The following is a 26,423-nucleotide window of genomic DNA, read 5'->3' on the forward strand; positions in this document are numbered from 1 at the left end:
ATCTGTTTCAACTGCTCATGGTAAAGTTTGGGGCACCTTCCTTGAAGAAGCTTGTCAATTCACAGATTCCCTAAAACAGCCAGTGGGGAACCTTCCCAAGAAGAAGGGAGTGATTTCTTCTTCACATCACTCTGATCTTCCGCCAAACGCCTCTCTCTGCCTTCCCTTTTTCTCAGGAGTTTTTCAAAGGCCAGTCCTGGTGGGCAGAAACTGAATGAGTCTTTTTGTGTCTAACCGACCACATGTATCCTTCTAAGAGCTGTTAAGGGAAAGGAGATCCTCAGGAATGGGAATGGCAGTGGAAGAAGAGGAAAGGCTTGTGCGGACAGGGGAAAGCCTCCTGTAGGGTGACCTCTGTCGTTGGTACCCACCCGTCTCATCAGATCCAGATGGGCTCTAGGACTCCAGGGATGCTCCATCACAAAAACCTGAGCATTTCTAAGTGTTTAAGTACCGTACCTCCTCAGCACCCCAGGTCAGAGTTGACCTCTGATCTCTGACATCAATCTGTCAGTTGTTTGATTGACAGCAGTCCCGGACCCAGAAGAGATTTTCTCAGTGAGAGACTGAATGTGAATCCACACTTTCTCATAGGTACGATCTAATTTAACCACAATGAGCATTTTCTCTCTGTCACAGGCTAATACAATTACAATGTATCCCGCTTGAGGAAATCCAACTTGCCGTGCTAGAAACGGTGCATTTATGTCTCACGCTAAATAGTCTGGGAAGCACTTGGAAATCAACATCAGCATATTTTCATAGGTGTATGTGCGCATTGTGGGAGTTTTAATTCCCCTTTATGTTTTTATCCTACCTTTTGGTTCACTGGGTTCATTGCTTGAACCATTACAAGTAAGGACGCACTGATATATCTGATAATAACCGGTATTTACCGATTCAAACAATCAGACTACTGTTTACCGAATAAATACTGTCAATCAAAAAAATAAATAAAAATTTTATCAGATTGTAACTGGTCCATGAAGAAAATTTATTTTGTGTCGAAATTAGCCCTGTCAAAGTTAACGGGATAATAAGTCATTATTGCAATCTCACTTTAAAACAATATCGCAGTTAACACAGGCTCTATTTGAATCTACAAATCACCCGGAGTTCAAGCAAACGTTGGCAGGTCCGCAGTTTTTTGCTTTACCAAAGATTATTTGTAGCATGCCTCCCACCGAATAATGACAACTAGCTTTATTGGATATTACTTCTGGTCAAAAACTAAGTCTCATCTCTCAAACTCTGTTAATTTTATCTTAAAATTCAACAATGCTCTTAGAATGTGTCTTTGCATCTTAAAACATGAGATGCAGCGCTTTCAAAAAAATGCAATTAACTTCAAATAAAACAGTTGCCATGCCAACTTGCTACAGTAAACAAAAGCATGCAACACTTGCCCCACCCCCTGGGTCTTCTGATTGGTCCACTGTTTTGGAACTGAAACTGGTGAGCACGGCTGCGTTTAAAAGTTGAAATTCTTTTAACTTGACATGTTGTTTTAAAAATGTGGCGCTCATGGTCATTCTCATCCATCTGGAACATTTACATAGATAAACATGGAAAAGTAGAGGACTGGAATGGAAAAATGCATTCTTTGTGAATGGCCCCTTAAATGTGGCATGACAGAATGCTGTAACGCTTGAACTAAAGCAGAGGCGCTGATCTCTTTTTCTTTAATAAACATGCATGAACATCAGAAAAATGATATTGAAAAATACAGCACAATTTTCTGAAATGTTTCATTTCTCGATTTGTGTTTCAACCGCAGAAAGATAAAACAGCTTGTGAACAATATTTCACAGTTCACAGTTGGTTAGTTACAAGACAGGAGCTTATTTACTGTCAAGTATATATGTGTGTTGTATACAAACACTTCATTTTGATTTAAGTGTGATTATTCTATAGAAAAATAAATAGTTTGGGCTCTGTTGTTAATCATAACCTCTAATATTATAGTAACGTACCAAATTAGAAAGTTCCATGGAAAGTTTACAGTGATAGTGGTTTTTCTTTTTTCTCTCTCTCTCTCCTTAAAAATAACAAACTACACTGTAAAAAAAAAAAAATATTTTCAATCAGATATTGCTAGTAAATTTTACAATTAATTACAAAGAACTGGCAAGTATCAGTGGATCAAACATGATTTTTTAAGTATAAAGACTTAAACAGTATTTTCTTGTACAGTGTACTCAATTTATCTTTGTTTTATCCATTTGTTATTTCTTTTTTTATCATTTTTGACAAGTATAAGCAGATGTCATTCTGAATAATCAGCTACTGGCATTGCCAGAGAAATGTAGTATCTGGGCATCTCTAGTTTCTTTGGCATTTGAAGGCTGATATCTTACACTGGCGAGGCCGCTGTCCACCTGCTGTCCACTTAAAAACTGATGTCACTTCACTGCCAGTAAAAACCGTGTTAGGACAAGTTACAGAAACTCAATAGGAGGACGAAGTCTCCAGAGCTGTGCCCATAATGGCCAAATCCAATCTGCAAGAGCGATATCTGTGTTTGAATGTGGTAATGAGCAAACTGAAGTCCAGGTCCAGTGTAACCTGCCCCTGGAGTACTGGACTGAAACTCACTTAGCACTGTGTCCTGGGGATTAGAAGAGGACCGTGTGGCTCCGTGTATGACAGAAGGTTAACTTCAGGTTGAAAACCAGCACGATGAAAACACTGGTCTGGGCTATGAGATTATTTTTAATACCAACTCCTATATAACCAGCCACAAGGCAAAATCATCTCACGACTCGGTATTTTTGATTGGTTTATATTTTTATTGTGGGTCAATGGTTGAATGGTTTATTATTATTTCTACAGTCAAACCAAAATGTATTCAGACGCCTTCAACATTTCACACATTATCGCAGTTTATTCGCTATAGTTTAGAAAATTGCAATAAAATATGGCAATAACTCAGAGTTAAACTGTCAGAACAAATTCATCTTGATAATGTGCCAAATTTGTGTGAGTTTTACTGGTAGTCCACTTTATGAAAAATGTTTGAGTATAATATGTCACAGCTTACTTTATTTTGCTATAATCACTTACATAAATGAATTATAGTGTCCTGCACCCACTAGTAAAAAATAAAAAATATATGTATATATGATTTCTGAATATTTTTTGGTTTGACTGTATACTACTACAGTGTTAATTATTGTTATTAATCTTTTTCCCCCCAAGATTTTAGTAAAATTTCTTATTTGCTTTTCATATTTTAATTTTAATTTAATTTATATTTTGAATTTTATATTAAATAAAAATTAAGTTAGTTTATCTAACATTTTTATTGCTATAATATAATTAAAATCAATGTGTCTAACATTTCCAATTTCCATTTAAGTTTTTGCTTTTTATGTAATATTTATAACTTATTTCAAACGTTTTTTCCCATGTGTTTAGTATTATTTACTGATTGTGAACAATGGTGAACAATAAGTAGTTCAAATTACTAATATGAATAATAAAAAAAACAAAAAACAATGCAGAGTAGTCATTAGTCTAAGTTTGTTAAAACTGATTGATTTACATTGATTCTGACTGGATGAGTTACTTTTGACCTACTTTGTATAATAAACAAATAAAATGTAATTATATGTATTTTTGTCACTTCATGCAACATTTTCAGTTGCAGCGAGGACAGAAAAAAATGACTTGAGGTACTCTTTGTGTGTGTGTGTGTGCGTGTGTGTGTGTGCGTGTGTATGTGTGTGTGTGTGTGTGTGTGTGCCTGAAAGTCTTGCTAAACCTGCAGCGTTCCCTCTTTCCATCTTAGTTCATTACACAATTAATGGTCCAGTGTGGTGTTAATGCAGGACACAAAAATAGCTCCACTGAACACATTATAACTGCTCTCATTTACCATTCCTGGTTACTCTCTCTACACTTTCTCTTCAGTGTTCATTTATTGCAATTTATTATTATTTTTTTTTCAGATTTTGTCTTTTAATGGAAACATTATGAAAATGTTTCATCATGTCAACATTTTAATACATCCATTAAAATGTCATATGATTTTAGTCGAAGAAAATATTTTTTTATTTGATTATAATATGCAAAATAACTATTTTCTATATGAATTTATTGTAAACTGTAATTTATTTTGGTGATATAAATCTAAAGATTTAGCATCATTACTCATCTTCAGTGTCACATGATCCTTCTGAAATCAATCTAATATGCAGATTTGCTGTGAAACTTTTGCGTTATCAATGCTAAAAACAGTTCTGCTGCCTCTTATATACATATATATTTCAAAATTATTAAAACAACCCTGTTCAAACCCCGTTGGTTCTTAATAAAGTGTGTAAACCTGATGATCCGCAGCTTTTTTCTGTGAAAAAAGCTCCTACAGATTCTTCAGTTTTCCAGCATCTTTTGCATATTTGAAACCTTTCCTGCAGTGACTGTATGATTTTGAGATCCATCTTTTGACAATGAGGACAACCTTTTTTAATAGTTGTGTTTGAGTCCCTCAGTTGTCCTCATTGTCAAAAGACGGATCTCAAAACCATCCAGTCACTGCAGGAAAGGTTTCAAATATGCAAAAGATGCTGGAACCATCACTTCTAGATATATATATATATATATTTATGTATGTGAAATTTACATTTCATGCAAATCAAATGTTACAATTCTGTACTTACAATAATTAACAAATGAAATAGTGGCGACTGGCCAATCAGAACTCAGTAACAGTTACTGTAACAAGCTGCTCACAAGTGGAAGCAAGTTTTCATCATTTTTTGCGCAAAATGGTTCAAGCGCAAGTTATTTAAAAAGAAGACAACAGAAAAGGTATGATTTTCCCTTGATCATAATTTAAAGACATTCCCTGACATTAAGTTATTGTGCTGTATGTGTGACTGTGAGGGATTGAGATATGATAGTAGAGCTGACATTATCCAGTCACCAACTTTGCAAAAACCAAACAAAAATGTGTCTGGAGAGTCCAAAAGCATTCACTGCGTGATGAAGCCTGTTCGAATACAGTTAGAATGCCCTTATAATTCAGTTTATTGTGTTTTTATATTCATTACACAAGCAATGTAATTTTCTGAATATCAGCACATTTGCATGAACACAAAAGTGCTATTAATTTTATACAACAGTACATACTGTAGCAACACAGTGTTTCATTGCTTGAATGAATCAGATTTTGAAGTGACTGGTTTGTGAATTCTTCTAGCATGAAAGAGTTTTTAACATTCATATTCTGTTTATTAGAGACCTTAACATCATATGCCTTTTCTGCAAATTTGAAGATCACATAATTACTGAATCTCCCCAAATGCATCAGTCACATGACGAAGGCTGATGCTAAAATTATAAAAGTGGAAGAGAAGAGAGAAAACCTTATCAAAATACTGGCAAGAGGGATGAAGAAAAAAATCCCAGTGAGCTCCAATAAAACAACAAAGAGAGAGAGCAAATCCCTCTCTGTGACCTTCTGGTCTCAAAGCTAATTGGTGTAGATTGCTACTATATACAGTAGATGTATGTGTGTCTTCGGGGGTGCAGAAGAAATTCACAGCAGAAAGAAAGATAATAAAGTCATGTTTATCTGTCAGGATGAGAAATATGTAGATGAGACTCCGTCAGAATCTGCACCAGAGCAAGAAGAGAGTGTTAAACTAATGAAGAGTTTGATGTTGTGATTAGCTTACATCTGTCCAGAGTGTGTGTGTGTGTGTGTGTGTGTGTGTGTGTGTGTGTGTGAGGGAGGGAGGCTGTTATGGCAACATATGGGTACTCATGGCCAATCCGGGGTTGTTTCTAGGTAACAAGCGAACGCAGAGAAACAAAACTCTTTCACAAGGAGCAAGCTGGCATAATTCAAAAACAGCTCATTAAACGCAATCCATCCATACTGTAACACCATGCAGGATCATTTATTTAAAGATATCTGAGCTGAAATGTGTCCAAAAGCCAAGATGCTGTCAAGCGTGCGGTATGCGCTATATCCCGCGGGTCAAAGTGGACGGTTCGGGGAGGAAATCAGTCATTGATCACAGCCTGATATAAACACAAGATAAGGACTGAGAGATTTATGAACTTCTGTGAAGAATTTACAAGGTTCTGCTCTGAGAGTATGAAAAAGAGGAGAAGTTTGGAAGGAAACTGAAAGTTTTGAAGCGAAGCACAGAACCGAGCGAGAAAGATCACACTCCGGTCCGCCTGCAGTCCTTCCCTCACACTGTTTATCTTACGACACAGCCAAAGCACTCCCTCCATATGTCTAACAATGTTTAATTCAGGTTAGAGAGAGAGCGAGATGTTCACATCGATGGCTGCCAGGCAGATCTTACTCTTCGGCTGGTTGTTTTAAAGTGTAAATAAGGTAACATGCCAATAATCATATGTGTTACTTGTAGAATCACATCGAGAGTGTGTATTTCTGAATATCAGATGAATATGAAGATGAATATCAAAGTTATTATAAATATAATCCATAATGCTCCACAATCAGTCCAGTGATCTACCTTTGAACTCTGGAAGCTTATTGGTCCAGTCAAGCGGTGAACTGTTACAAAAAGCTCTTTGACAAAGCAGAACGGCAATGCTAATTATTTTGTAACAAAATTACTGCCACAATGTGAGTGGAAAGATCAGCTGCGATTACGAGTAACACACATTAATGCATCAAAAAATGAAATGTTGGAATATGTATGGAAAGCCGAAGGCAATCCCGGAGCAGTGGTAATGGAGAAAGAAATGGAAAACCGCTGACAGAAAGTCAATTAATAAATCAAGGCAACAAAATGAATGAATACAGAAAGAATAAATACTCGCAGGGCCACAGTTCCCTGAAAATGTCTCAGCACATCAAAACAATATTAAATAAACAGTTATTAAATACAGATTCAATATTTTAATAGCATCAATGCTGAACAATATCCAGTGTAATATGAGATGAAACATAAAACACAAATAAACATCACTGTTGGGTTGTGCCAAAAAGTTTGTGGAAAGAGTTAGGTCTTTTGGCTTGGAAAGATGCTACTGAAGTGCGTTCCAAACATTGTTCTCAATGCCCACACACTGTGAACCTTCAAAGCACATGCTAAGGGCTAGAAGAAAGAGGAAGCTAGCTGATATATCCGCTGTTGATTATAACACTACCATGTCTCTGAGCTTTAAAGTCTATCAGGAACCCAAACAATCCGGAGGAAACATTGCTGGAGAGTGGAAAGGAAGTCAGGAGGACTGAGCAGAAACAGAGGTTTCCAGCAGTCACTGATTAGCCACTAATGGAGCCAAAAGGATAAGCTAATAGTCACGCTAATCTACTTCAATGGAGAAGTTGAATGGGAAGAGTTTACCAGGTTCTCAATGTTTGCAGTGGGCATTTTTGCTTTGTGTACAAAGACATAAAGCCTGATCAGCCGAGTGTAAATACACAGAGGAGGATGAAAGTGACTGATATATATATTTTTTGCTGGCTTGGTGATTTGGTGCCCACACACTCCTTCCATCGCACATGCTATAAATGGCCCCCTGCCATGGTGGTCCGCTTAGTCAAGTTACATATGGTTGACAGGACTGCAACAGGCATAAACAAGGCTATATAATGGTCACCGAATGCAGGCGGGTAGCTCCAGGCTCTGCTGAAGCCTTTGATTAGGGATGAAAAATTCAGTTTGTTGAGGACTAATGAAAGATGGGAGGTAGTTGGAGGGGAGGGGTCTACACAGCCGCTTAAAATTTACTCGATTGTGAGAAAAACAAATGCCACTGATGGCAACACTTTATCAACTTCACTTCAAATAACGCCTGCAAACAGTGCTGCTTATGAGCAGCTTTGCATATTTACCCCATATTTTTCATCTATGTGATACAGAGGACCCCCAAAAAGCCATTCTTAAAAAAAATATTGCAATTATTCATAACCAGCTGGTCTCAAGGTCATCTGGTCCTCACATTCACAGATGTGCCCTACCACGTTACACCAGTGATTCACAATCAACCTACTGCTATTTCATTTAAAACTTAATTTTGTCCTTGAAAAAATGTCCTTGTGCTATTTGTCATTAAAAGTAGTTTGATATTTTGTTATCTAGTGCAATGGCACTCATGCATTGTTCGTGTCTCAAATTTTTTTTGGGGCCTAGTGTATGTATTCACTGTACACAAGTAGCTTTAAACAACTACACTGTAAAAAAAGAAAAAAGGAAATTATTCCAAATATGATTTCTTTGTTGCATAAATAGGCAACATATGCTGTATGCTCACTGGAAAAACATGCCTCTACTAAACCTACATTTTTGCAAAACTCCAAAAACATATCAATACTGTACACAGAGTTCACGTTTGCAAGTGAAATAACTACTTGTGGCAGTAAAACACCAGTAACTCAGATTACTGACTAATAAAGACGTATTTTTACATGGCTCCTTACACAGTACTATGTTAGGAGCTCAAAGCAGTTTTATCACAATGCATGATTTGTAAACAATTCATAATACTGTACATTTTTTGTTTGCATTACATAACGACCTCAATACATATGGCATTTTTGAAATAGTAAACTTGCTCAGTAGCGCACCTGGTACAGGACAGTACTCGCATTATGGAGCACTCGGACATAACTCCCATGAAAAACGAGTCACAATAATAAAAGCATAAAAAACGTGTAGATGCCAAATAAGATGGCATGGTTGATTGCACAAAAATGTCTTTATCTCACATATGCTTTTGATAACAATATCCTATATATCGATATATCTGCCGATATTCTTTATGTATATAATACTTGTCCAAGTATCATAAATCTCATGGTTCAAATCACATTACAGTTTTTGACCTATGGATCAGATCATTTTTCGGATCAGCAGGAAAATAAAAATATTTCAATTTAACTTAGCTTTCCATTTATTACGTAAAGTGAAGTACATCTTTGATACCACAGCAAATACTACTAGATTAACTAAGAAAGTTTAAACGATTAAAGAGACACGAGAAGAGAACAAATACACAAATTACAAGCATAGATAAATACAACAAAATATGTTATAAATAATATAAGGCTGGTAGTATTCAAATACAGAATGTAATAATTAATGAAAATAACACTGCATAGTGTTTACTGTATAAAATAAATAAAATAAAAAATATCACAGCTGTTTTGTTGTTTGATGATCATTAATGACAGCAGCAGTATTTATAGGCTGCTGTCCCTTTAAGACCTGATGCACGGATCTGATATAATGATACACATCACATCCCATTTCTTTCTCAGCTGTTTTCATTCACTTGAGACATAACTGACTGCGTTTACCTAAATGATTGTCGAGATGGGTATTTTATCATAATTTTGTGTGTATGTGTTTGTTCAGAGGATTCAGAAGAGGATTCAGTTCGGTGTTCGCGCGGCGTCTGAAATGTGTGTGAGGCTGTGCGCCTAGAGAACTGTGTGAGAGTAAAGAAGTTGCCTTTTGCCTTTTCTCTCTGGAATTGTTTACAATTCACTTGCTTGTGTAAAAATGAACAAATTATAAACTTATACTCTGTTATGGTTAAATTTAGCAATTAATCCGCACATCACATGCGTGCCGAACCATTGGGCTTGGATCTGTACAGATCACAACCATCTACAATCCATTTAACCACTAGTATATTATAGTACAGTACCAGTCAAAAGTTTGGACACTTTCCCATTCGTGTGTCCAAATATTTGACCGGTACTATAGATAGAATACAGTATATAAATAAACAGAATATATAATAAATAAATAAATAAATAAAAAAATTATTTGCAATGATCACTCAAATGTGGTGATCAAACACTTACGTATAATAACGTGACAGAGATATATAATGGAGGCAGGGCATTTAACAATAAACGTTATTATCCAAAATTATAATCTAACATCGGTGCACTGAACAGTAAAATTTAAGTTTATTCATCTTTAATTCATTTCCTTTTAAACTTTATTCCATTTAAGTTTATTTCATTTCGGAACATTCATTCACGGATTCACACTTGTTTGTCTTCACACACAGTGTGACATAAAATGCCTCTGTAATAAATAGAATATAAATTCACGTCTCGCGCACTTTAATGCCCTTTGAATGTAACATGTACATTCCCTTGTAACTGGAATTATGTCAGAATTACATGTGAAGTCCATTCTGCAGAGCACTTGTGGTCGAATAAGACTTTATCTGCCATAAATGTTATGTAAAAAATAAAAAAAATAAAAGGTTATATCGGCGGCATATTCGCTGATACCAATATATCGGCGACAGGCTCATATCGGCCGATAATATCGGCAAAACGATATATCGGTCAGGCTCTACTAAATAATATATTTTTTCGGAACATTTTGCCACAGGCACAGTTTATTCCAATGAGCTTGTAAATGGGGCTCCTAAAAATACAAATTAAGGATGAAATATGTGAATATTCAATACTATGTATTGCTCTTATGCTCTTATTGCTCTTATATTGCTGTACGATAAAAAATTACAGAGTAATTTAAGTTTAACAAAACGCCTTGGTGCGTTTGCCGACCCCAAAGGGTTAAGACACATAAAGACATTCTTACACGGCTTGTAATCAAATAAAAAGTGCAAAGTTTGAACAGTTGGAGGTGCAAAGATTTAAGAGCAGAGGAGATATTCAACAAACTTGAAAATATAACACCAAACCCTCATGTTTCCCCCAAAAGATGCTGTTCGTAACTGGACTAAACGTACTAATTTTGATCGCACAGGGTATAGCAGCTTCCCCAAAAATAATTTCTGTACTTTTTGGGGATTTTTTTTTTCTCTTATAGTGCTAACAGTCATAAATTTTGCATTGATCGTAGTACTTATTGATCTGAGCCTATGCACCTCAGCTTTTGAGGGAAGATGGTCAAGATTATCCACACAAATAATTTTTTCACTTAAAAACTGAGTTGCATAATATCAGATCAATAAGGCCCATGATAAATCAGTTCCAAAAAAGATATACAAAACCTGTGCTAACAGAAAGCAAACAAGTTAACAATGAACCCAAGATTTGGTGATATTATAGCATAATGAGACATTTACAGGCACTTTCTGTCATTTTTGACTGGAAACACTAAACACAGCACAAGGGTTACATCATGCCAGCTACTTTTATGGAGATTTTTGGACTTTTCCTGAGCTTTTTATAAGACATATATACTTTTTTATAGTGATCAATATGATTTTTTACAAAAAAGTGAATAAATCTACGTTGTCCTCCGCATACAAAAAGTTTTCTTGATGATGAAGAAATGATTTCAATATTTGGTCAAACTATTGCTTTAATATCATGCCGGTCAGACTAAATCTAACAGCAGAAAAGCATTCTGTGAGAATAAGTCATCCAGCACATATGCCAGAACTAATGCCAGTGCTTCTGAGTCATAGATGAATTTCATAAACATCCTTGAGGGTCAGGTGTGCTAAAAAGCGGGCTGTGCCCTCCCTGCCAGAAATAGATAGGCTAATGGTGGCACGTTGTGAAAATTAATCTAGCCAACCTTTGTGCTGCCTTCTGCTTCTGGATCACTAAAAGCCCCTGTCAAAATGTCAAGTCGAATTAACGATTGGTTGTGTCAGGGGAAGGCTGGCTTTGGCTGCGGCCCATCTCGCGTCCTCTTCTTCCCGGAGCCCCGCGGCTTGTTTCACCTCTGCTGGATACATCACCTCCAATAGCCATCAGCGGCACCTATCACCTGATCTATAATTTCATAAGTGTATAGAAATGGCCTTGTCCCTGTGCCTTGTAAAACAATCAAAGCCTCTGCTCGTGCATGTACTCACACACACACACACACACACACATGACTGTCTAACCTGTAGCACGGCGTGAAATAACACCTCTTAAAATAAGGCCGTAATAGATTTTCCTAGCTGTCAGTCTTTGATTTTCGCATCACCACGTGGCGGCCGGGAAGATTATTATTATAACAGACCGGTTTCCCTCAAGGAATCCTTGCTATCAACTCAAGGAAAACCGCAGTGGTGAGAAAAGGAAAAAAGAAAGATAACAGGGAAAAAAAGACCAGAGCATAACATAACAATACTGAAAAGGGCAACGTGGAAAATATAAAAAACAAACTACAAAACAAATACAGACAAAACAGGTGCAGGGGCTAGCGAATGCCATACAGCCGGCCAACACTTATCGCCTGATGTTCCTGCTGGTTTTCCTGCCTCTCAGGGCCCGAGGTGGTAGACGTACAAGAGCGTGGCTCTGGAAAGCATGCTGTCTTTGGGGCAGAGCTGGCAATGTGTTGGGCCTGCAGCCAAAGCCTGGTTCCCAGCCCATAGTGAAGAGTGTCAGAGACAAGACAAGCGCTTAGAAATGAGGTTCAGATGTTGCTTTGAGTGGAAGCAGGCTTATTCTCATCGCAGGCCCTGACCGACACCTCCTCTGAAGACGGGACTGTGCCTATTGTTACATTTCAATTATGCAGCATCATCACCAGAGGCTTGACAACAAAATTAATTTGTTTTATGGATGTTTAATGTGAAGTCAGGTCCAAACACATTTTAAGGGCTCTTTTTTTATTATATATATATATATATATATATATATATATATATATTATTGGCCTAAAGTGATGTCCAACCTAAGAAAATAATTTTTTGCCTTTTTATTAAGGAGTTTATAAGGATAAGCTTGGAGTGTAAAACCAATGTACATGCTCAATTTTTAATTTAGTACTAATGCAAAGAAACATAACAAATTGTGATAAATAAATAATTAAACAGTACTGCCCTGGAGAATGACTGCTGTAATCAAAAACAAGGAGAACCAATAAAATATTAAGTATATTCTTGTATTCAATGTATGCTTTATTTCCTGTGTGAGCTTTTGTCTGCAGATATGAATAAACACTACTGGTCAAAAGTTGTTTATTTATTTGTTTAAAATATTTTACGCTCATCAAGACTTGGTTTACTTAATCAAAAACGGAGTAAATTTAAAATAGCTGTTTTCTATATGAATATATTAGAAAATGTAGTTGACTGCTGTGATGCACAGCTGTATTTTCAGCATCATTCCTCCAGTCTTCAGTGTCACACGATCTTCAGAAATCATTCTAATATGATGATTTACTGCTGGAGAAACATTTATGATTATTATCAATGTTGAAAACAGTTGTGCTACTTTACATATTTATTAAATATTATATATAAACCCATATTTCCATTTAAAATCACTGATCTGTTTTCACCCCTCTTTGTGAGAGGGAAAAGAACATCTGCCTAGAAACAACATCACTAATAATTAGAGAGACAGGAAGCCAGAATTACTGTAAAAAAAAAACACCATCCCTTTCATTCAAGGGCCTCCATTTAGTCCGCGGCCCCAAAGAACCTCCATTATCAGGTTTGTTCCTTCCGTTCAGCAGCACAAAAGAAACAAACAATCCATACGTGATCAATTTAATGTACTGTTATAAAAGCTCTCAACCGTTTACACTGATGACATCTAAGAGGTTTCCCAGAACTTTTACCTCCCCGGACCCCATTTACTTAATTAGACAGTTTGCTAATTTCCCAGGCAGCTGTGGCTATTTGAGAGGCTTTTTACGGGGATTGGGATGCAGCCGCTCACCTCTCCTTCTCCAGCTTCATTCTCTGCATCTCCTCCTCGGTGGCCTGAGTTTCCTCCATCTTGCTCTTGCTGGATCCTCTCCGCTCCATCCTGTCCCCGTGCCTCTCATCTTTGCGGTTTTTGCCGAACCTGCGGCAGCAGAGACAGAGTGTGGGATAAATTCAGATGGACTTCTAGATTGTTTGAGTTTAACGCAAACTGTTCTTTCATTCTTTCTCTTTTCAATAAGAGCACTGGAATACCTGAATGAAATTAAACTGTCAGAATACTTGACAAATCGAAGAGAGGAACGGCCAAGAATGACAACATATCCCTTCACATTTCCACAAAATAGACCGCAATTTAAAAACTATCACTTAATATATAATAATAATAATAATAATAATAATAATAATAATAATAATAAAGTAGCAGGTATCTTAAATTATACTACTTTATGCATGTTTCTAAATGCACTGAAATAAATAATAATAAAGCTACAATTATAAAACTGGAACCTGAGCAACAGTACCGCTTGATGGAATCAATTCCAACTTATTTCACCATAAAAAATAAAATAAAAAAAGGACATTTCGAGACTCACACCTGTAAGTAAATGCGGTTGTCAATCAGTAAACAATGTCAGTGTGAGTGTAAAAAAAAACAAACAAAAAAACAACAACACATATAATACATATATATATATATATATATAGCAAAAGAAGATCCTTGGTTAAACTCCACTTATTGGGCTCATTTGCTTGGGCTCATTTGGGCTCAAATCTGCAAACATGAATATGATGCACAGTCAGCATGAGGAACACACCCATCACGTGAAATTTGCAATTGTGCAGATTCCTATTGAAAAAATAAAACACTTTACTCAAGGAATTTGCCTGTACAAAGGTAAATGTGACTTTATTCTTATGCCACAAATGCTTAACTTCACAATATTGCTTTAAAGAGAATGACAACATCAACTCTTACCCCTGAATGGCAGCAACTTTGTTAAGGAATTAACAGGAAGTGAGTTGTATGTTTTGTATATATTTTTGTGTTTGTGCGTGTGTTATCAGTCCCCAAAGACATTCCCCAACCAACTTCCTCAACCATTGTCCCTTCCTGATTGAAATCTTAAATCGTTACACTGTCCATTCTTTGGACAGGATGCGGTACAGATTGGCTTCTCAGTCAGTGGAACAACACCGTGTCATTATCAACAAGTCTCCAAGGCATTTCTCAAAATACTGTGCTTTGTAGTGATGTCATTTCCTGCAGACATGTGCACACTAGTAGCTTTGGCTCGAGGGAAGATGTGGCAAAATACAGACTGTGGTCAATATCCAGTTAAAGCAAGACTCCTAACATGCGTTTCCAATAGTTCTAGGATAGTTTTATGTCTGTACAGAATTACTGGGGGTGATAATCAAATTTTGTACAAATAAAACAATAACAGAGTGTGCAAATCCGTGGGGCGACAATATGAATTAGTGCCTCCAATAAAGTACATTTCCATTCGATGAAGGAAATCATTTTTATTGACCAAGTTGCTTTCTCGTGACACCTCCATTCAGAAACAAATGTGCATTGATTATGAAAACCGTTTGATTACCAAACAGAAACTCTCTTCAATAGTCAGCGAATGGATGTGTGATGTCACATGCCCACAATTTCCAAACCCCCCCCCCCCCCCCCCCCTGAAACCCTGTGCTTATTTTCTTAACTCTCTTGCCAAGTTCTCGGAGACCAAGAGAACACAAACTTTCCCCCTAAACTCAACAGAATGACCTCAGACTGGCTGAAGTAGGGCCACCAGACTGAATATATTCATGAAATGGAAAACGCTTTTCCCCAAATGTTTTTTGTTCTACTTTTTCACGGTCTGCTCCGTCACAGGGGATTTTGGGAGATGTTCTCTTTTGGTTACATAAGCATCGAAAGGCCAAACATTCCACGTTTGTTCCTTGGATAATGTACATTACCTGATTAATTAATCAACAAATAGCCCGGGTCTAGGCGTAAAAGTCCGCCGCACGCATGCTAATAACAGCAAGGCTCGATCTATCACTGCTCTCGCTGACAGCCCGCCGTACATCTCAAGGACTTTTTCATTAACTCTCCTTTTATAATCTTCCTTTTCAGCATATCTCTCTCCGCAGACCGTCCCTCTCTTAAAATGACACGTGAAGAGATATGAAGAGAGGGAGGTGAGGATTTTGGAAATTAATCTATTTCAATGTACGCAAACAAATGCGATCAAAAGCGACTCTTTCAAAGCATTGTGGGTTTCTTGTGGGCTGAATGCAAATTTTTTAACCCTTACAGTAAAACTCCTGCGGGAGTCAACGTCAGTTTGCAGATGAAATGGACCAAAAGCGTCTCTGGGGAACCAGTACGGTAGTTTATTCATCTCTACAATGCCTGAGGCTTTAAGTGTAATTGTCATTAACAAATGGAGACGGAAACTACACAGACTCTGTAACGAACAACAAGACTGGGTTGTATTTGATGTACTTCTGTGACCTGTGGGAAGGGACAGAGTCTCCCATTTTGCTAAACATGGAAACTAATAGACTCTGGCACATTCCCTAGACCTCACATTGAGAGTTTGCTTTCACCATCAATCATCTTGAAAATAACCTCTCAAAGACCCCAAGAAATGGCTTGATGAGCAGTGGCCAGGGGAGAGGCAATTTGGATATACTAAGTTAACTCTTTCTCCGCCCAACACAGAATTTTCTGGGTTTCTGCATTCTCGCTGTTATACGTTTGTGGGTGCTATAACGCATCTCCTCAATTAATCTAGAATGTGCCGATCAAAAATGCATGCAAAGAAGATGCAGAAATCTCATCTCATATGTATGCATATGAAAAACAATGCGATCTTAAAAAATAAACTGCATAAAAATAAAAAAACTTAAACTGCCTAATGTTACAGAGTTAAATGTTGATGCAGGAAGTGGCAAAAGACTGTGCAACATTTGGGGATGTTGATGGAAGTGATCATCTTTGCTTTGATCATCCTACTGAATATGATCCAGATGCAGTCTTTGATAAAAAACGCGATTTTCTCAGCATTTTGCTCTTTTTTTTTTTTTTTTATAAAAAAGGTACCTACATTCAAGTGTTGATTTAAAAAAAAAAGCTTGAAGCTAGAATAACACTGATTTTTATTTATTATTTATTTAAAAGTAAAGTCTCTGTTCCTTATTTTGATGTATTGCATGTTCAGATATTCATAAAACAAAATATTCTAGGGGCCATGAAATATGAGTGAAAATCATTAAAATTTCTGGCAGTGGCTGGCAACTTGTTTTAAAAATGCTGGCAGGGAAAGAGTTAATAATTTGATTTTAAATCTGGATTTAAAAATGTAAATATGGACATGTACACTCTGTAAAAAAAAAATGTCATCACTAATTAAAATTCAACATTAGAATAAGTCATAGTGTGCTGTTTCAATAAAGTGTGCGTTAAGTTAACTTTAGTCTAGTTAAGTTGGATATCTCAAAGAACTGAAGTTGTTATAATTAATTGAATCAGCATTTTTTACAGTGCAAGACAGAATATAAATATTTTTGGTTGCTTCTCCCTGACTTCTAACTGTGAATTCAGTTAAAATTTTAGAAGGAAACAATGTTTTTATTGGGTTTTGAAGTAATCCTTGAATAACTGGTGCTCTTTACATTCACATTGCCATTAAAAGTGAACTCCCATCTGTTTTTGCTCGATTCTGATAAGGTTTAGTCCACTTTAGATTCACATTGTACTTTTGTAGAACCCAGAGCACTTGGATATTATAAATTATACTAATTTCTTCAATTTCACTTTTGCAGTATGTACAACCCGAATTCCGGAAAAGTTGGGACGTTTTTTAAATTTTAATAAAATGAAAACTAAAAGACTTTCAAATCACATGAGCCAATATTTTATTCACAATAGAACATAGATAACATAGCAAATGTTTAAACTGAGAAAGTTTACAATTTTATGCACAAAATGAGCTCATTTCAATTTTGATTTCTGCTACAGGTCTCAAAATAGTTGGGACGGGGCATGTTTACCATGGTGTAGCATCTCCTTTTCTTTTCAAAACAGTTTGAAGACGTCTGGGCATTGAGGCTATGAGTTGCTGGAGTTTTGCTGTTGGAATTTGGTCCCATTCTTGCCTTATATAGATTTCCAGCTGCTGAAGAGTTCGTGGTCGTCTTTGACGTATTTTTCGTTTAATGATGCGCCAAATGTTCTCTATAGGTGAAAGATCTGGACTGCAGGCAGGCCAGGTTAGCACCCGGACTCTTCTACGACAAAGCCATGCTGTTGTTATAGCTGCAGTATGTGGTTTTGCATTGTCCTGCTGAAATAAACAAGGCCTTCCCTGAAATAGACGTTGTTTGGAGGGAAGCATATGTTGCTCTAAAACCTTTATATACCTTTCAGCATTCACAGAGCCTTCCAAAACATGCAAGCTGCCCATACCGTATGCACTTATGCACCCCCATACCATCAGAGATGCTGGCTTTTGAACTGAACGCTGATAACATGCTGGAAGGTCTCCCTCCTCTTTAGCCCGGAGGACACGGCGTCTGTGATTTCCAACAAGAATGTCAAATTTGGACTCGTCTGACCATAAAACACTATTCCACTTTGAAATAGTCCATTTTAAATGAGCCTTGGCCCACAGGACACGACGGCGCTTCTGGACCATGTTCACATATGGCTTCCTTTTTGCATGATAGAGCTTTAGTTGGCATCTGCTGATGGCACGGCGGATTGTGTTTACCGACAGTGGTTTCTGAAAGTATTCCTGGGCCCATTTAGTAATGTCATTGACACAATCATGCCGATGAGTGATGCAGTGTCGTCTGAGAGCCCGAAGACCACGGGCATCCAATAAAGGTCTCCGGCCTTGTCCCTTACGCACAGAGATTTCTCCAGTTTCTCTGAATCTTTTGATGATGTTATGCACTGTAGATGATGAGATTTGCAAAGCCTTTGCAATTTGACGTTGAGGAACATTGTTTTTAAAGTTTTCCACAATTTTTTTACGCAGTCTTTCACAGATTGGAGAGCCTCTGCCCATCTTTACTTCTGAGAGACTCTGCTTCTCTAAGACAAAGCTTTTATAGCTAATCATGTTACAGACCTGATATCAATTAACTTAATTAATCACTAGATGTTCTCCCAGCTGAATCTTTTCAAAACTGCTTGCTTTTTTAGCCATTTGTTGCCCCCGTGCCAACTTTTTTGAGACCTGTAGCAGGCATTAAATTTTAAATGAGCTAATTAAGTGGATAAAAGTGTAAAATGTCTCAGTTTAAACATTTGCTACGTTATCTATGTTCTATTGTGAATAAAATATTGGCTCATGTGATTTGAAATTCCTTTAGTTTTCATTTTATTAAAATTTAAAAAACGTCCCAACTTTTCCGGAATTCGGGTTGTATTCTTGTTAATTTAAATCTCATTCATTCATCAGAGTTGTTATAGATGAACAGTTGAACAACTAGATGAACAATTAAAACTTTCTAAAAGAAATTAGAAATGTTGCATTGACAAATAACTGAAATAAAATAAGTTAAAGCACTAAAAAAACTAAATAAAAATACAAAAAACAAGAACTAATAAAAATTGGAAAGCACATAAAATTACGAAAACTTGAAAAATAAACAAAACTGAAAATATAAAAATAAAGACTTATTGAAAATATTAATAAATATTAGAATAGTATATAACAAAATTGCAAAATAACACAGCCTTCAAGTAAATCATATTCAAACAATCTTAGCTTTGGAGTTGAGTTTGGTGGTTGTGTTTATATATTCTGAGAGCCCTTAAATGCCCTAATTATCTGACACCAACGAATCTGAGCAATCACATGGACATTGGACAGGACCGGCCTTGACAGCTCATCAGTGATCGGTGCGGCCAGAGCTAATTATCTCAACAATCCCTAACAGCTTCCGCAGTATTTCATCTATACTACACAGAAACAGAATGGTTGATGCATAATTAAGTGGTAAATGAATCAGAGACGGCACAATAAAACAGAGGCAATGTTCTCTGTCCTTTTGTTCTCCAGCTGAATGAGCATGAATCAGTGCTATTGGTTTTGGCTGGCACTGTGTTGGCAGAGCTGGCAGTGAGTCAGGCCTTCAGCGGGTCACAGTCAATGTCACCCGTAATAACAGCTGAATCTGGACTCAGCAGTAGGTGAACAGTCTATTTGTGGAGAAGTTTTAAAGCTGTTTGCTCAGGCCCCCGAGGTCAGATTAGCGCTCACTCACTCACTCACTCACTCACTCACTCACTCACTCACTCACTCAATTCTGTGTCAGTTACACAACGCTCAAAGATACACCAAAAATCTAGCAGTTTTATAAATGTACATGGTTTTAATGTCCACATATAGCAACTGGCCATACCACCTTAGCATGGTACATTGCTAACCATTTTATAAATAATAAAATTTAATTTTTTTTTTTTTTTTTTTTGGTGAGCAGGTTTGTATGGCATTCACACACGCACATCCTGATATTGCTGAGTTAGATGTGTTCCAGGGTCAACATATTTTGTTGACCCTGGAACAACATTTTACTCCAAAAATGTATTCTTGAACATATCCCTACACCTAAACCTAACCTTAACCATGAGTAATCCCTAAAATCAGAGGAAATGATAGATTAATGACACTGATGTACAAGCACCAAACACTGATTTTAAGCATACACTTCACAAAATCTATAAACTGGTTCTTCAAATCTGATTGGCTAATCACAATGTTGTTCCAGGGACAACAAAGATGTTGTCCCAGGAACATGTCTCACTTGGTAAAATCAGGTTCTGCTTCACACACACAGCCTTTGACTTCATCATAAAGTGTGGTCTCCAGTATCCAGAGCACAACAGTACAGTTTAATGGGCCATCAGTGAGCATCTCTCCCCTCTGCTCCTCTGACAGCTGTGAGTAATGAGCACCTAAACACCTGCCAGCTTCAAACACACACGCCTGTGTGTGTGTGTGTGTGTGTGAGAGAGAGAGAGAGAGAGAGAGAGAGAATACACACACACACAGCAGGACCTCCCATACACTTCTGCTGCTTAAACCAAACCCAATATAATTACTACTCTCTTCCCTACAGCTTCTGACATTTCTTACACACAAATGATCTAGAGCACAGGTATAGCATATTTCCACACTACTCATACTATTTTTGTACTTTGTTGTAAGCATGCTTTGCCAATTTAGTAGGTTGTACGCAGGTGTTCAACACAGAAAGTTTGTATACTGTGGGCTCTCCTTGAATTTCCATTTTCAAGAAACTGATTTTTACACACCATTGAGTCATTAAATGACTGAACTACCAATGGGTTAGATGTTTATTAGGGCTGTGAACCTTTGGGTAGACAGCAATTCGATTCGATTCACGATTTATAGGTTTTCGATTCGATTCAAGAACAATTTTTGCAAATTTAGAATGATTCAATTAAATTTGATTTGATTATATTTTAACGAATCAATTCTGCCTTCAAGTGCATTCACAGTAGCCATCATTTCAGAAGTGAATTCAGAATATTTTTTTGTATTATTATAATTATAATATAACTTCTTGAACTATAAGTAAACTTCTTGATCTCATTTCCATAAAATAAAATGCTTTAGTATTTAACTTTTCCTCTCCATCAGCGAATGATGATTCTGAGAGAAAACGGCCGATGTCTGTTTGCAATAGCAACGAACGCTACTTTCACGCATCTAAATGTCAGATAATCTTGCGCTCTTATTTCAAGGTAGTTGTTAATGCTGTGGTCATTTTAACAGTTTCATTCAATTTTATTTTTTTTAAGCATTGAATAGCTATAGAAATAGCTATTCATTCAATTCTTAACATTTGAAATAGATTACTGTCCGAAATTGGCGATTCACAATTAAAACATTATGTTTAAAGATTGATGCACATGCATCGTCAGGGTTTGTAATCAATGCATCGATAAAATGAGTGAATCAAAAATTAGACTGGATAAAATTTGTGCAGACATTTTTTACTCAAAAATTGCTAGTTAATTTTGCAATTAATTTTAAAGCAATGGTAAGCAACACAATTAATTAAATGTGAAATTCTGAAGTAGAATTATTGAAGTCGTATTTTCTTATAAAACATGCAGTAATCTTTGGTTAAAAAAAAACAGCATTCTTTTAAAAGGCTGCATTTATTTGTTCAAAAATACAGTAAAAACTGCTGTTTTCTATGTGAATATATTGTAAAATGTCATTTATTTCTGTGATCAAAGCTGCATTTTCAGCATCATTACTCCAGATTTTGCTGCTCAAAAAATATTTCTGCCTATTATCAATGTTGAAAACAGTCATTGGTAGAATATTTTTGTAGAAACCATTATCTTTTGAAGGTTTTGTAGAAACCATTATCTTTTGAAGATTCTTTGATGAATATAAAGATCAAAAGAACAGCATTTTTAGAAAAATAAAACTTCTGTAACATTACAAATGTCTTTACTCTCACTTTTGATCAATTAAGTGCTTCCTTGCTGAATAAATGCATTGATTTATTAGCATAAAAACAGTGCACAAACTGCAACCATATGTTTCACACAGCACTATTCTACATTCTGCACAGTTCTGCTCTTAATCTACTGTAGCTATTATTTAGTAACATAATGTAACTGGGACCACGAGGAACAGTCTCACAATGGAGTTTTTTTTTTTTGGGGGGGGGGGGGGGGGGGTGGTCCACAAAGTTAGACGAAGGATCATACATAAAAAAAAACCGACTCCAATCACACCTTAAGCAGATTTTACTCAATCACGGCCTCACACAGGAGTAACTGCACCTGTCAAGAAGGGAGGAAATCAAGCTTTAATGCTCAACAAATTGTGAATTTACCCCAAGGACCGTGCTATTATACCCACCAGTCCACGTGTGTGGCGGAACAATGCCATCTCCTCAATCACTCCTTCATCTCTGTCACCTACGCTGTCAAAGCTAACATTTTACCCCACAAAGCAATGCATTACAATGGCCTGTTTACACGTGACACGGGACCACTGTGTTTACAGCAATCACAACGCAAACCAATTTATGCATCGCATTCCCAACCCAATGTGCTGTGTGATGAAGCTTTTTGACCTTTCATGTGCAAATATGCATTTGATATTGTAGACCATGTCTTCCATAATTTTATTTTGTTAAAAAAAAAGAAACAGCAGGTTGAAAAAGATAAATGTAATGCATTAAATTATTGTGATTATTTTATTTTCAATAACTTATTTTATATCTAAAAAAAACAAAGTTAAAAAAGACAAATTGAATGCATTATTTAGTGTGATTTAAAATTATTTAAATATAAAACACCAAGTTAAAAAAAGTCATACATTGTGTGATTTTTTTACATTTATTTAAAGAATTTTAAAATAAGTAAAATAAGCAAGTAAAAAACAATGCATTCAATTATTGTGATTACCTTATTTCACATATTTTATTCATTTAAAAAAACAGCAAGTTAAAAATGTCAATTGTAATGCATTGATTTAGTTCATTATTTAAAATAATTATTTCATTTAAATGAATACTAATTAAAAAAAGTCAATGTTAATATGGTTTTAATTGAATTTAAATAATTTCTGATGGATTATTTTATTTTAAATGTTGAATTTTATTGGAATAATTAAAAAAAGAAAAAAAAGAAAAGCAGGGCCGTTCAAGCTTGACATCTCTCTCTCTCTCTTTTTTTTTTTTACCCAGTATCAGTGGAAGCTTATTTATCCAGCTTCACATTAGAAACATAATTTTTCACTCACTATTGTCAGTGACATGGTTTATATTTTGCATTTATGTGGATGATACCTCAGCTGTATTGATTTACAGTGCAGTAATGTACTATGTGGCTCCAGCAGACCAACATTATTGTGTCTAAAAGACAAGAGGTCTGACGTATCGGTCATAGACGGACAGACGGACCTGAACCCAGACGTTCTTAAGAACAGGATATTACTCTGTTATAAAGGCTAAGCTGGAGACATTAAAAAGACAATGGCTGGAACTGCTGGTAATGCTCAGAGGTCACTTGTGTTTCCAAACACTTTGAGCAGGAAATGCCATATAACTCTTTATATTTTGTTCCTTCAGTAGATGAGCAGGGTCGTTAAGCAGCAGGTAATTACAATGAGCCAGTTTCTGCACAATCACAACAGAGCTGCAATGAAGAAATCACAGAATTTACAGTGATATATCCAGAACAATATGCCACTAATTCAAAAGGGGACAGACAGAAAAAGTAAATAAGTAATCTGATACTTGTTTTACTAATTTTGGGGTACCGGATCCAAAAACAGCTCAAGCATTTCAAAATATTATGCATTTCATAGCGTTTTTACTTTTGGCAATCATTTGTGAAGTAAAGAAGTCTTGTATTCTCCTTTAATCAGCAAAAAATACAAATAAATAAACACCACAAACACGTGATTCCTGTCTTCTTTTGAGCGGAGATTACAACTATTTGTTCAATTCTCAGACCATTTATACATGTTTGACATACTTTTATGCCTAATCCTGATTTGAAGGTTATAATTAGGGTCAGTGATAGAAGATAATGAAATCTGATGTGATTTAACAGCACATGCTTTCACAGAAAGTAACATTTTGGCACCCGGTCCTTCATTTCTCTCTGGCGCACCTTCCATTTTAAACGGCCCTTAACCACTTCAGCTGTTATTTTGATTTTTTGAGAATTAGGCATATGCAATATTGGACCCACTGGTGGGTCCCCAGAGTTGATGTGGTTAAGAACAAAATCCAGGGCCGTTCTGCTCCTATGGCGAGCCACGTGTAATTTTAAAATATTTTTGTTAGGGTGGAGAAGAACTGAAAGCTGGATATGTTCGCTTTTCCTGTTCCTTTTGTGTTCTAGTGGTAAGTCGAGGTTGTTCACTCAAGGGCAAAGAGAGACAGAAATCACAGCCAGCACTGAAAGATGGCTGGAAATAACTTATTAGGAAGAGAGAGACAAAACGAATGATGGAAAGTGCAGTATCAAGTGCCTCTCCAAATTTCCCTAGCCTTTAGTACTTACACCATGTCAATGGGAACATCATTATTAAACGCCCGAGTTGCTACACCGCCGCCGTTGCCCTGGCGACAAGCTCTGTTGTTTATAGCCATGGTCCCCATGGACCTCATTATCCCTGACCTCTAACGCCACACTGCCATCCGCTGACAAACTCAACACTGGAGACGTGTGAAAACGACGGCTCTTTTTAACAGCAAATGAAGATATTCCAGCCATATTCGAGGCTTGTCCTTGGCAGAGAAGATGTAGGATTGACAGACACTTAGATTCACACACACTCCAGTGTCGTTCCTCAAGAAGGATGGCAATTAGAAAAAAACGAGTTGGCATCCAAGCATGATTATTCCTGTGGTTTGAATTAGAAAAACAACAAGGCAAATTAAAATCTTGGTGCGTAAGGTTACGGTCATTTGATGAATTTATTCATGATATTACTGCTGGAATCCGGAGGGGGATTTCAATCGAAAAGCTATTTTGTGTTTATGTGTACTCATGTATGGACATCATAAATATATGCAGCTTGCAACCAATTTACAGGAATCCCAAGAGGCCAAATAGATTGAAGGGATACTGGTCACAGAAAAACCCAAGGAGAACAGAATTGGATTTGCATTTGCCGTATTTTCCGGACTATAAGTCACACTTTTTTTCATAGTTTGGCTGGTCCTGAGACGGTAATGTTTTCTTTTGGTTTATTTCTCTTGGTTCACATCAAATTAATGTTGATAAATAAGTCGCACCTGACTATAAGTCACACGACCAGCCAAACTATGAAGTGTGATAAAAAGTGTATAAAAGTGTGTATGAAGTGTATAAAAGTGTGACTTATAGTCCAGTAAATGCAAATCCAATTCCATTCTCCTTGGGTTTTTCTGTTTGAATTTGAAGCTAAATGTTCTAGTATTTAAATTCAAGGTGAATTAATTGAAGAAATGTGTGTAGAATAAGACGAGGAGGAAGGAATTCAAAGGGGCTGCTTTGCAAATACTGTAATAATAATATTGCATAGAGCATATGAGATTCAAACTGAATTAGCAAAAAGCAAACGTGATCAAACATGGAAGCTTGTGGGAAGTGCATGTGTCGAATGTCATGGAGGGAACCATACTGGCCCTGTCAGCTGCTCTGAGGGAGTCATTAGCTCCAAAGATCGCACTGCATAGATATTTTAACATATCGTTAGGCATCTCAGCCCATCTCTGTAACTCTCTGATGCCTGATAGCCCAGCATATTTCACACATGCCTGTGTTAGCAAGATGGGGCAAAATATAACAATTTAATGTGCTCTAGAATAAGAACATATACAGTACACACCAAAAGTTTGAACACACCTTCTCATTCAAAGAGTTTTCTTGATTTTCATGACTATGAAAATTGTAGAGTCACACTGAAGGCATCAAGGGCTATTTGACCAAGAAGGAGAGTGATGGGGTGCTGCGCCAGATGACCTGGCCTCCACAGTCACCGGACCTGAACCCAATCGAGATGGTTTAGGGGTGAGCTGGACCGCAGACAGAAGGCAAAAGGGCCAACAAGTGCTAAGCATCTCTCGGGGAACTCCTTCAAGACTGTTGGAAGACCATTTCAGGTGACTACCTCTTGAAGCTCATCAAGAGAATGCCAAGAGTGTGCAAAGCAGTAATCAAAGCAAAAGGTGGCTACTTTGAAGAACCTACAATATGACATTTTCAGTTGTTTCACACTTTTTTGTTATGTATATAATTCCATATATAATTCCACATGTGTTAATTCATAGTTTTG

General features: G+C 36.6%; 1 protein-coding gene across 2 annotated transcripts in view; it reads right to left on the reverse strand.

Annotated features, from left to right (window-relative positions):
• LOC132124488 (partitioning defective 3 homolog) overlaps positions 1-26,423 on the reverse strand; it is a 474,703-nt gene that overhangs the window by 100,948 nt on the left and 347,332 nt on the right. For both annotated transcript variants that reach the window (XM_059535542.1, XM_059535540.1), the window contains one exon: positions 13,598-13,726. In XM_059535542.1, coding sequence (XP_059391525.1) covers positions 13,598-13,726 — 129 coding nt within the window. The remainder of the gene's footprint in view (positions 1-13,597; positions 13,727-26,423) is intronic.

The sequence above is a fragment of the Carassius carassius genome, chromosome 42, assembly GCF_963082965.1.
Source record: "Carassius carassius chromosome 42, fCarCar2.1, whole genome shotgun sequence".
In the NCBI taxonomy this organism is placed as follows: Eukaryota; Metazoa; Chordata; class Actinopteri; order Cypriniformes; family Cyprinidae; genus Carassius; species Carassius carassius.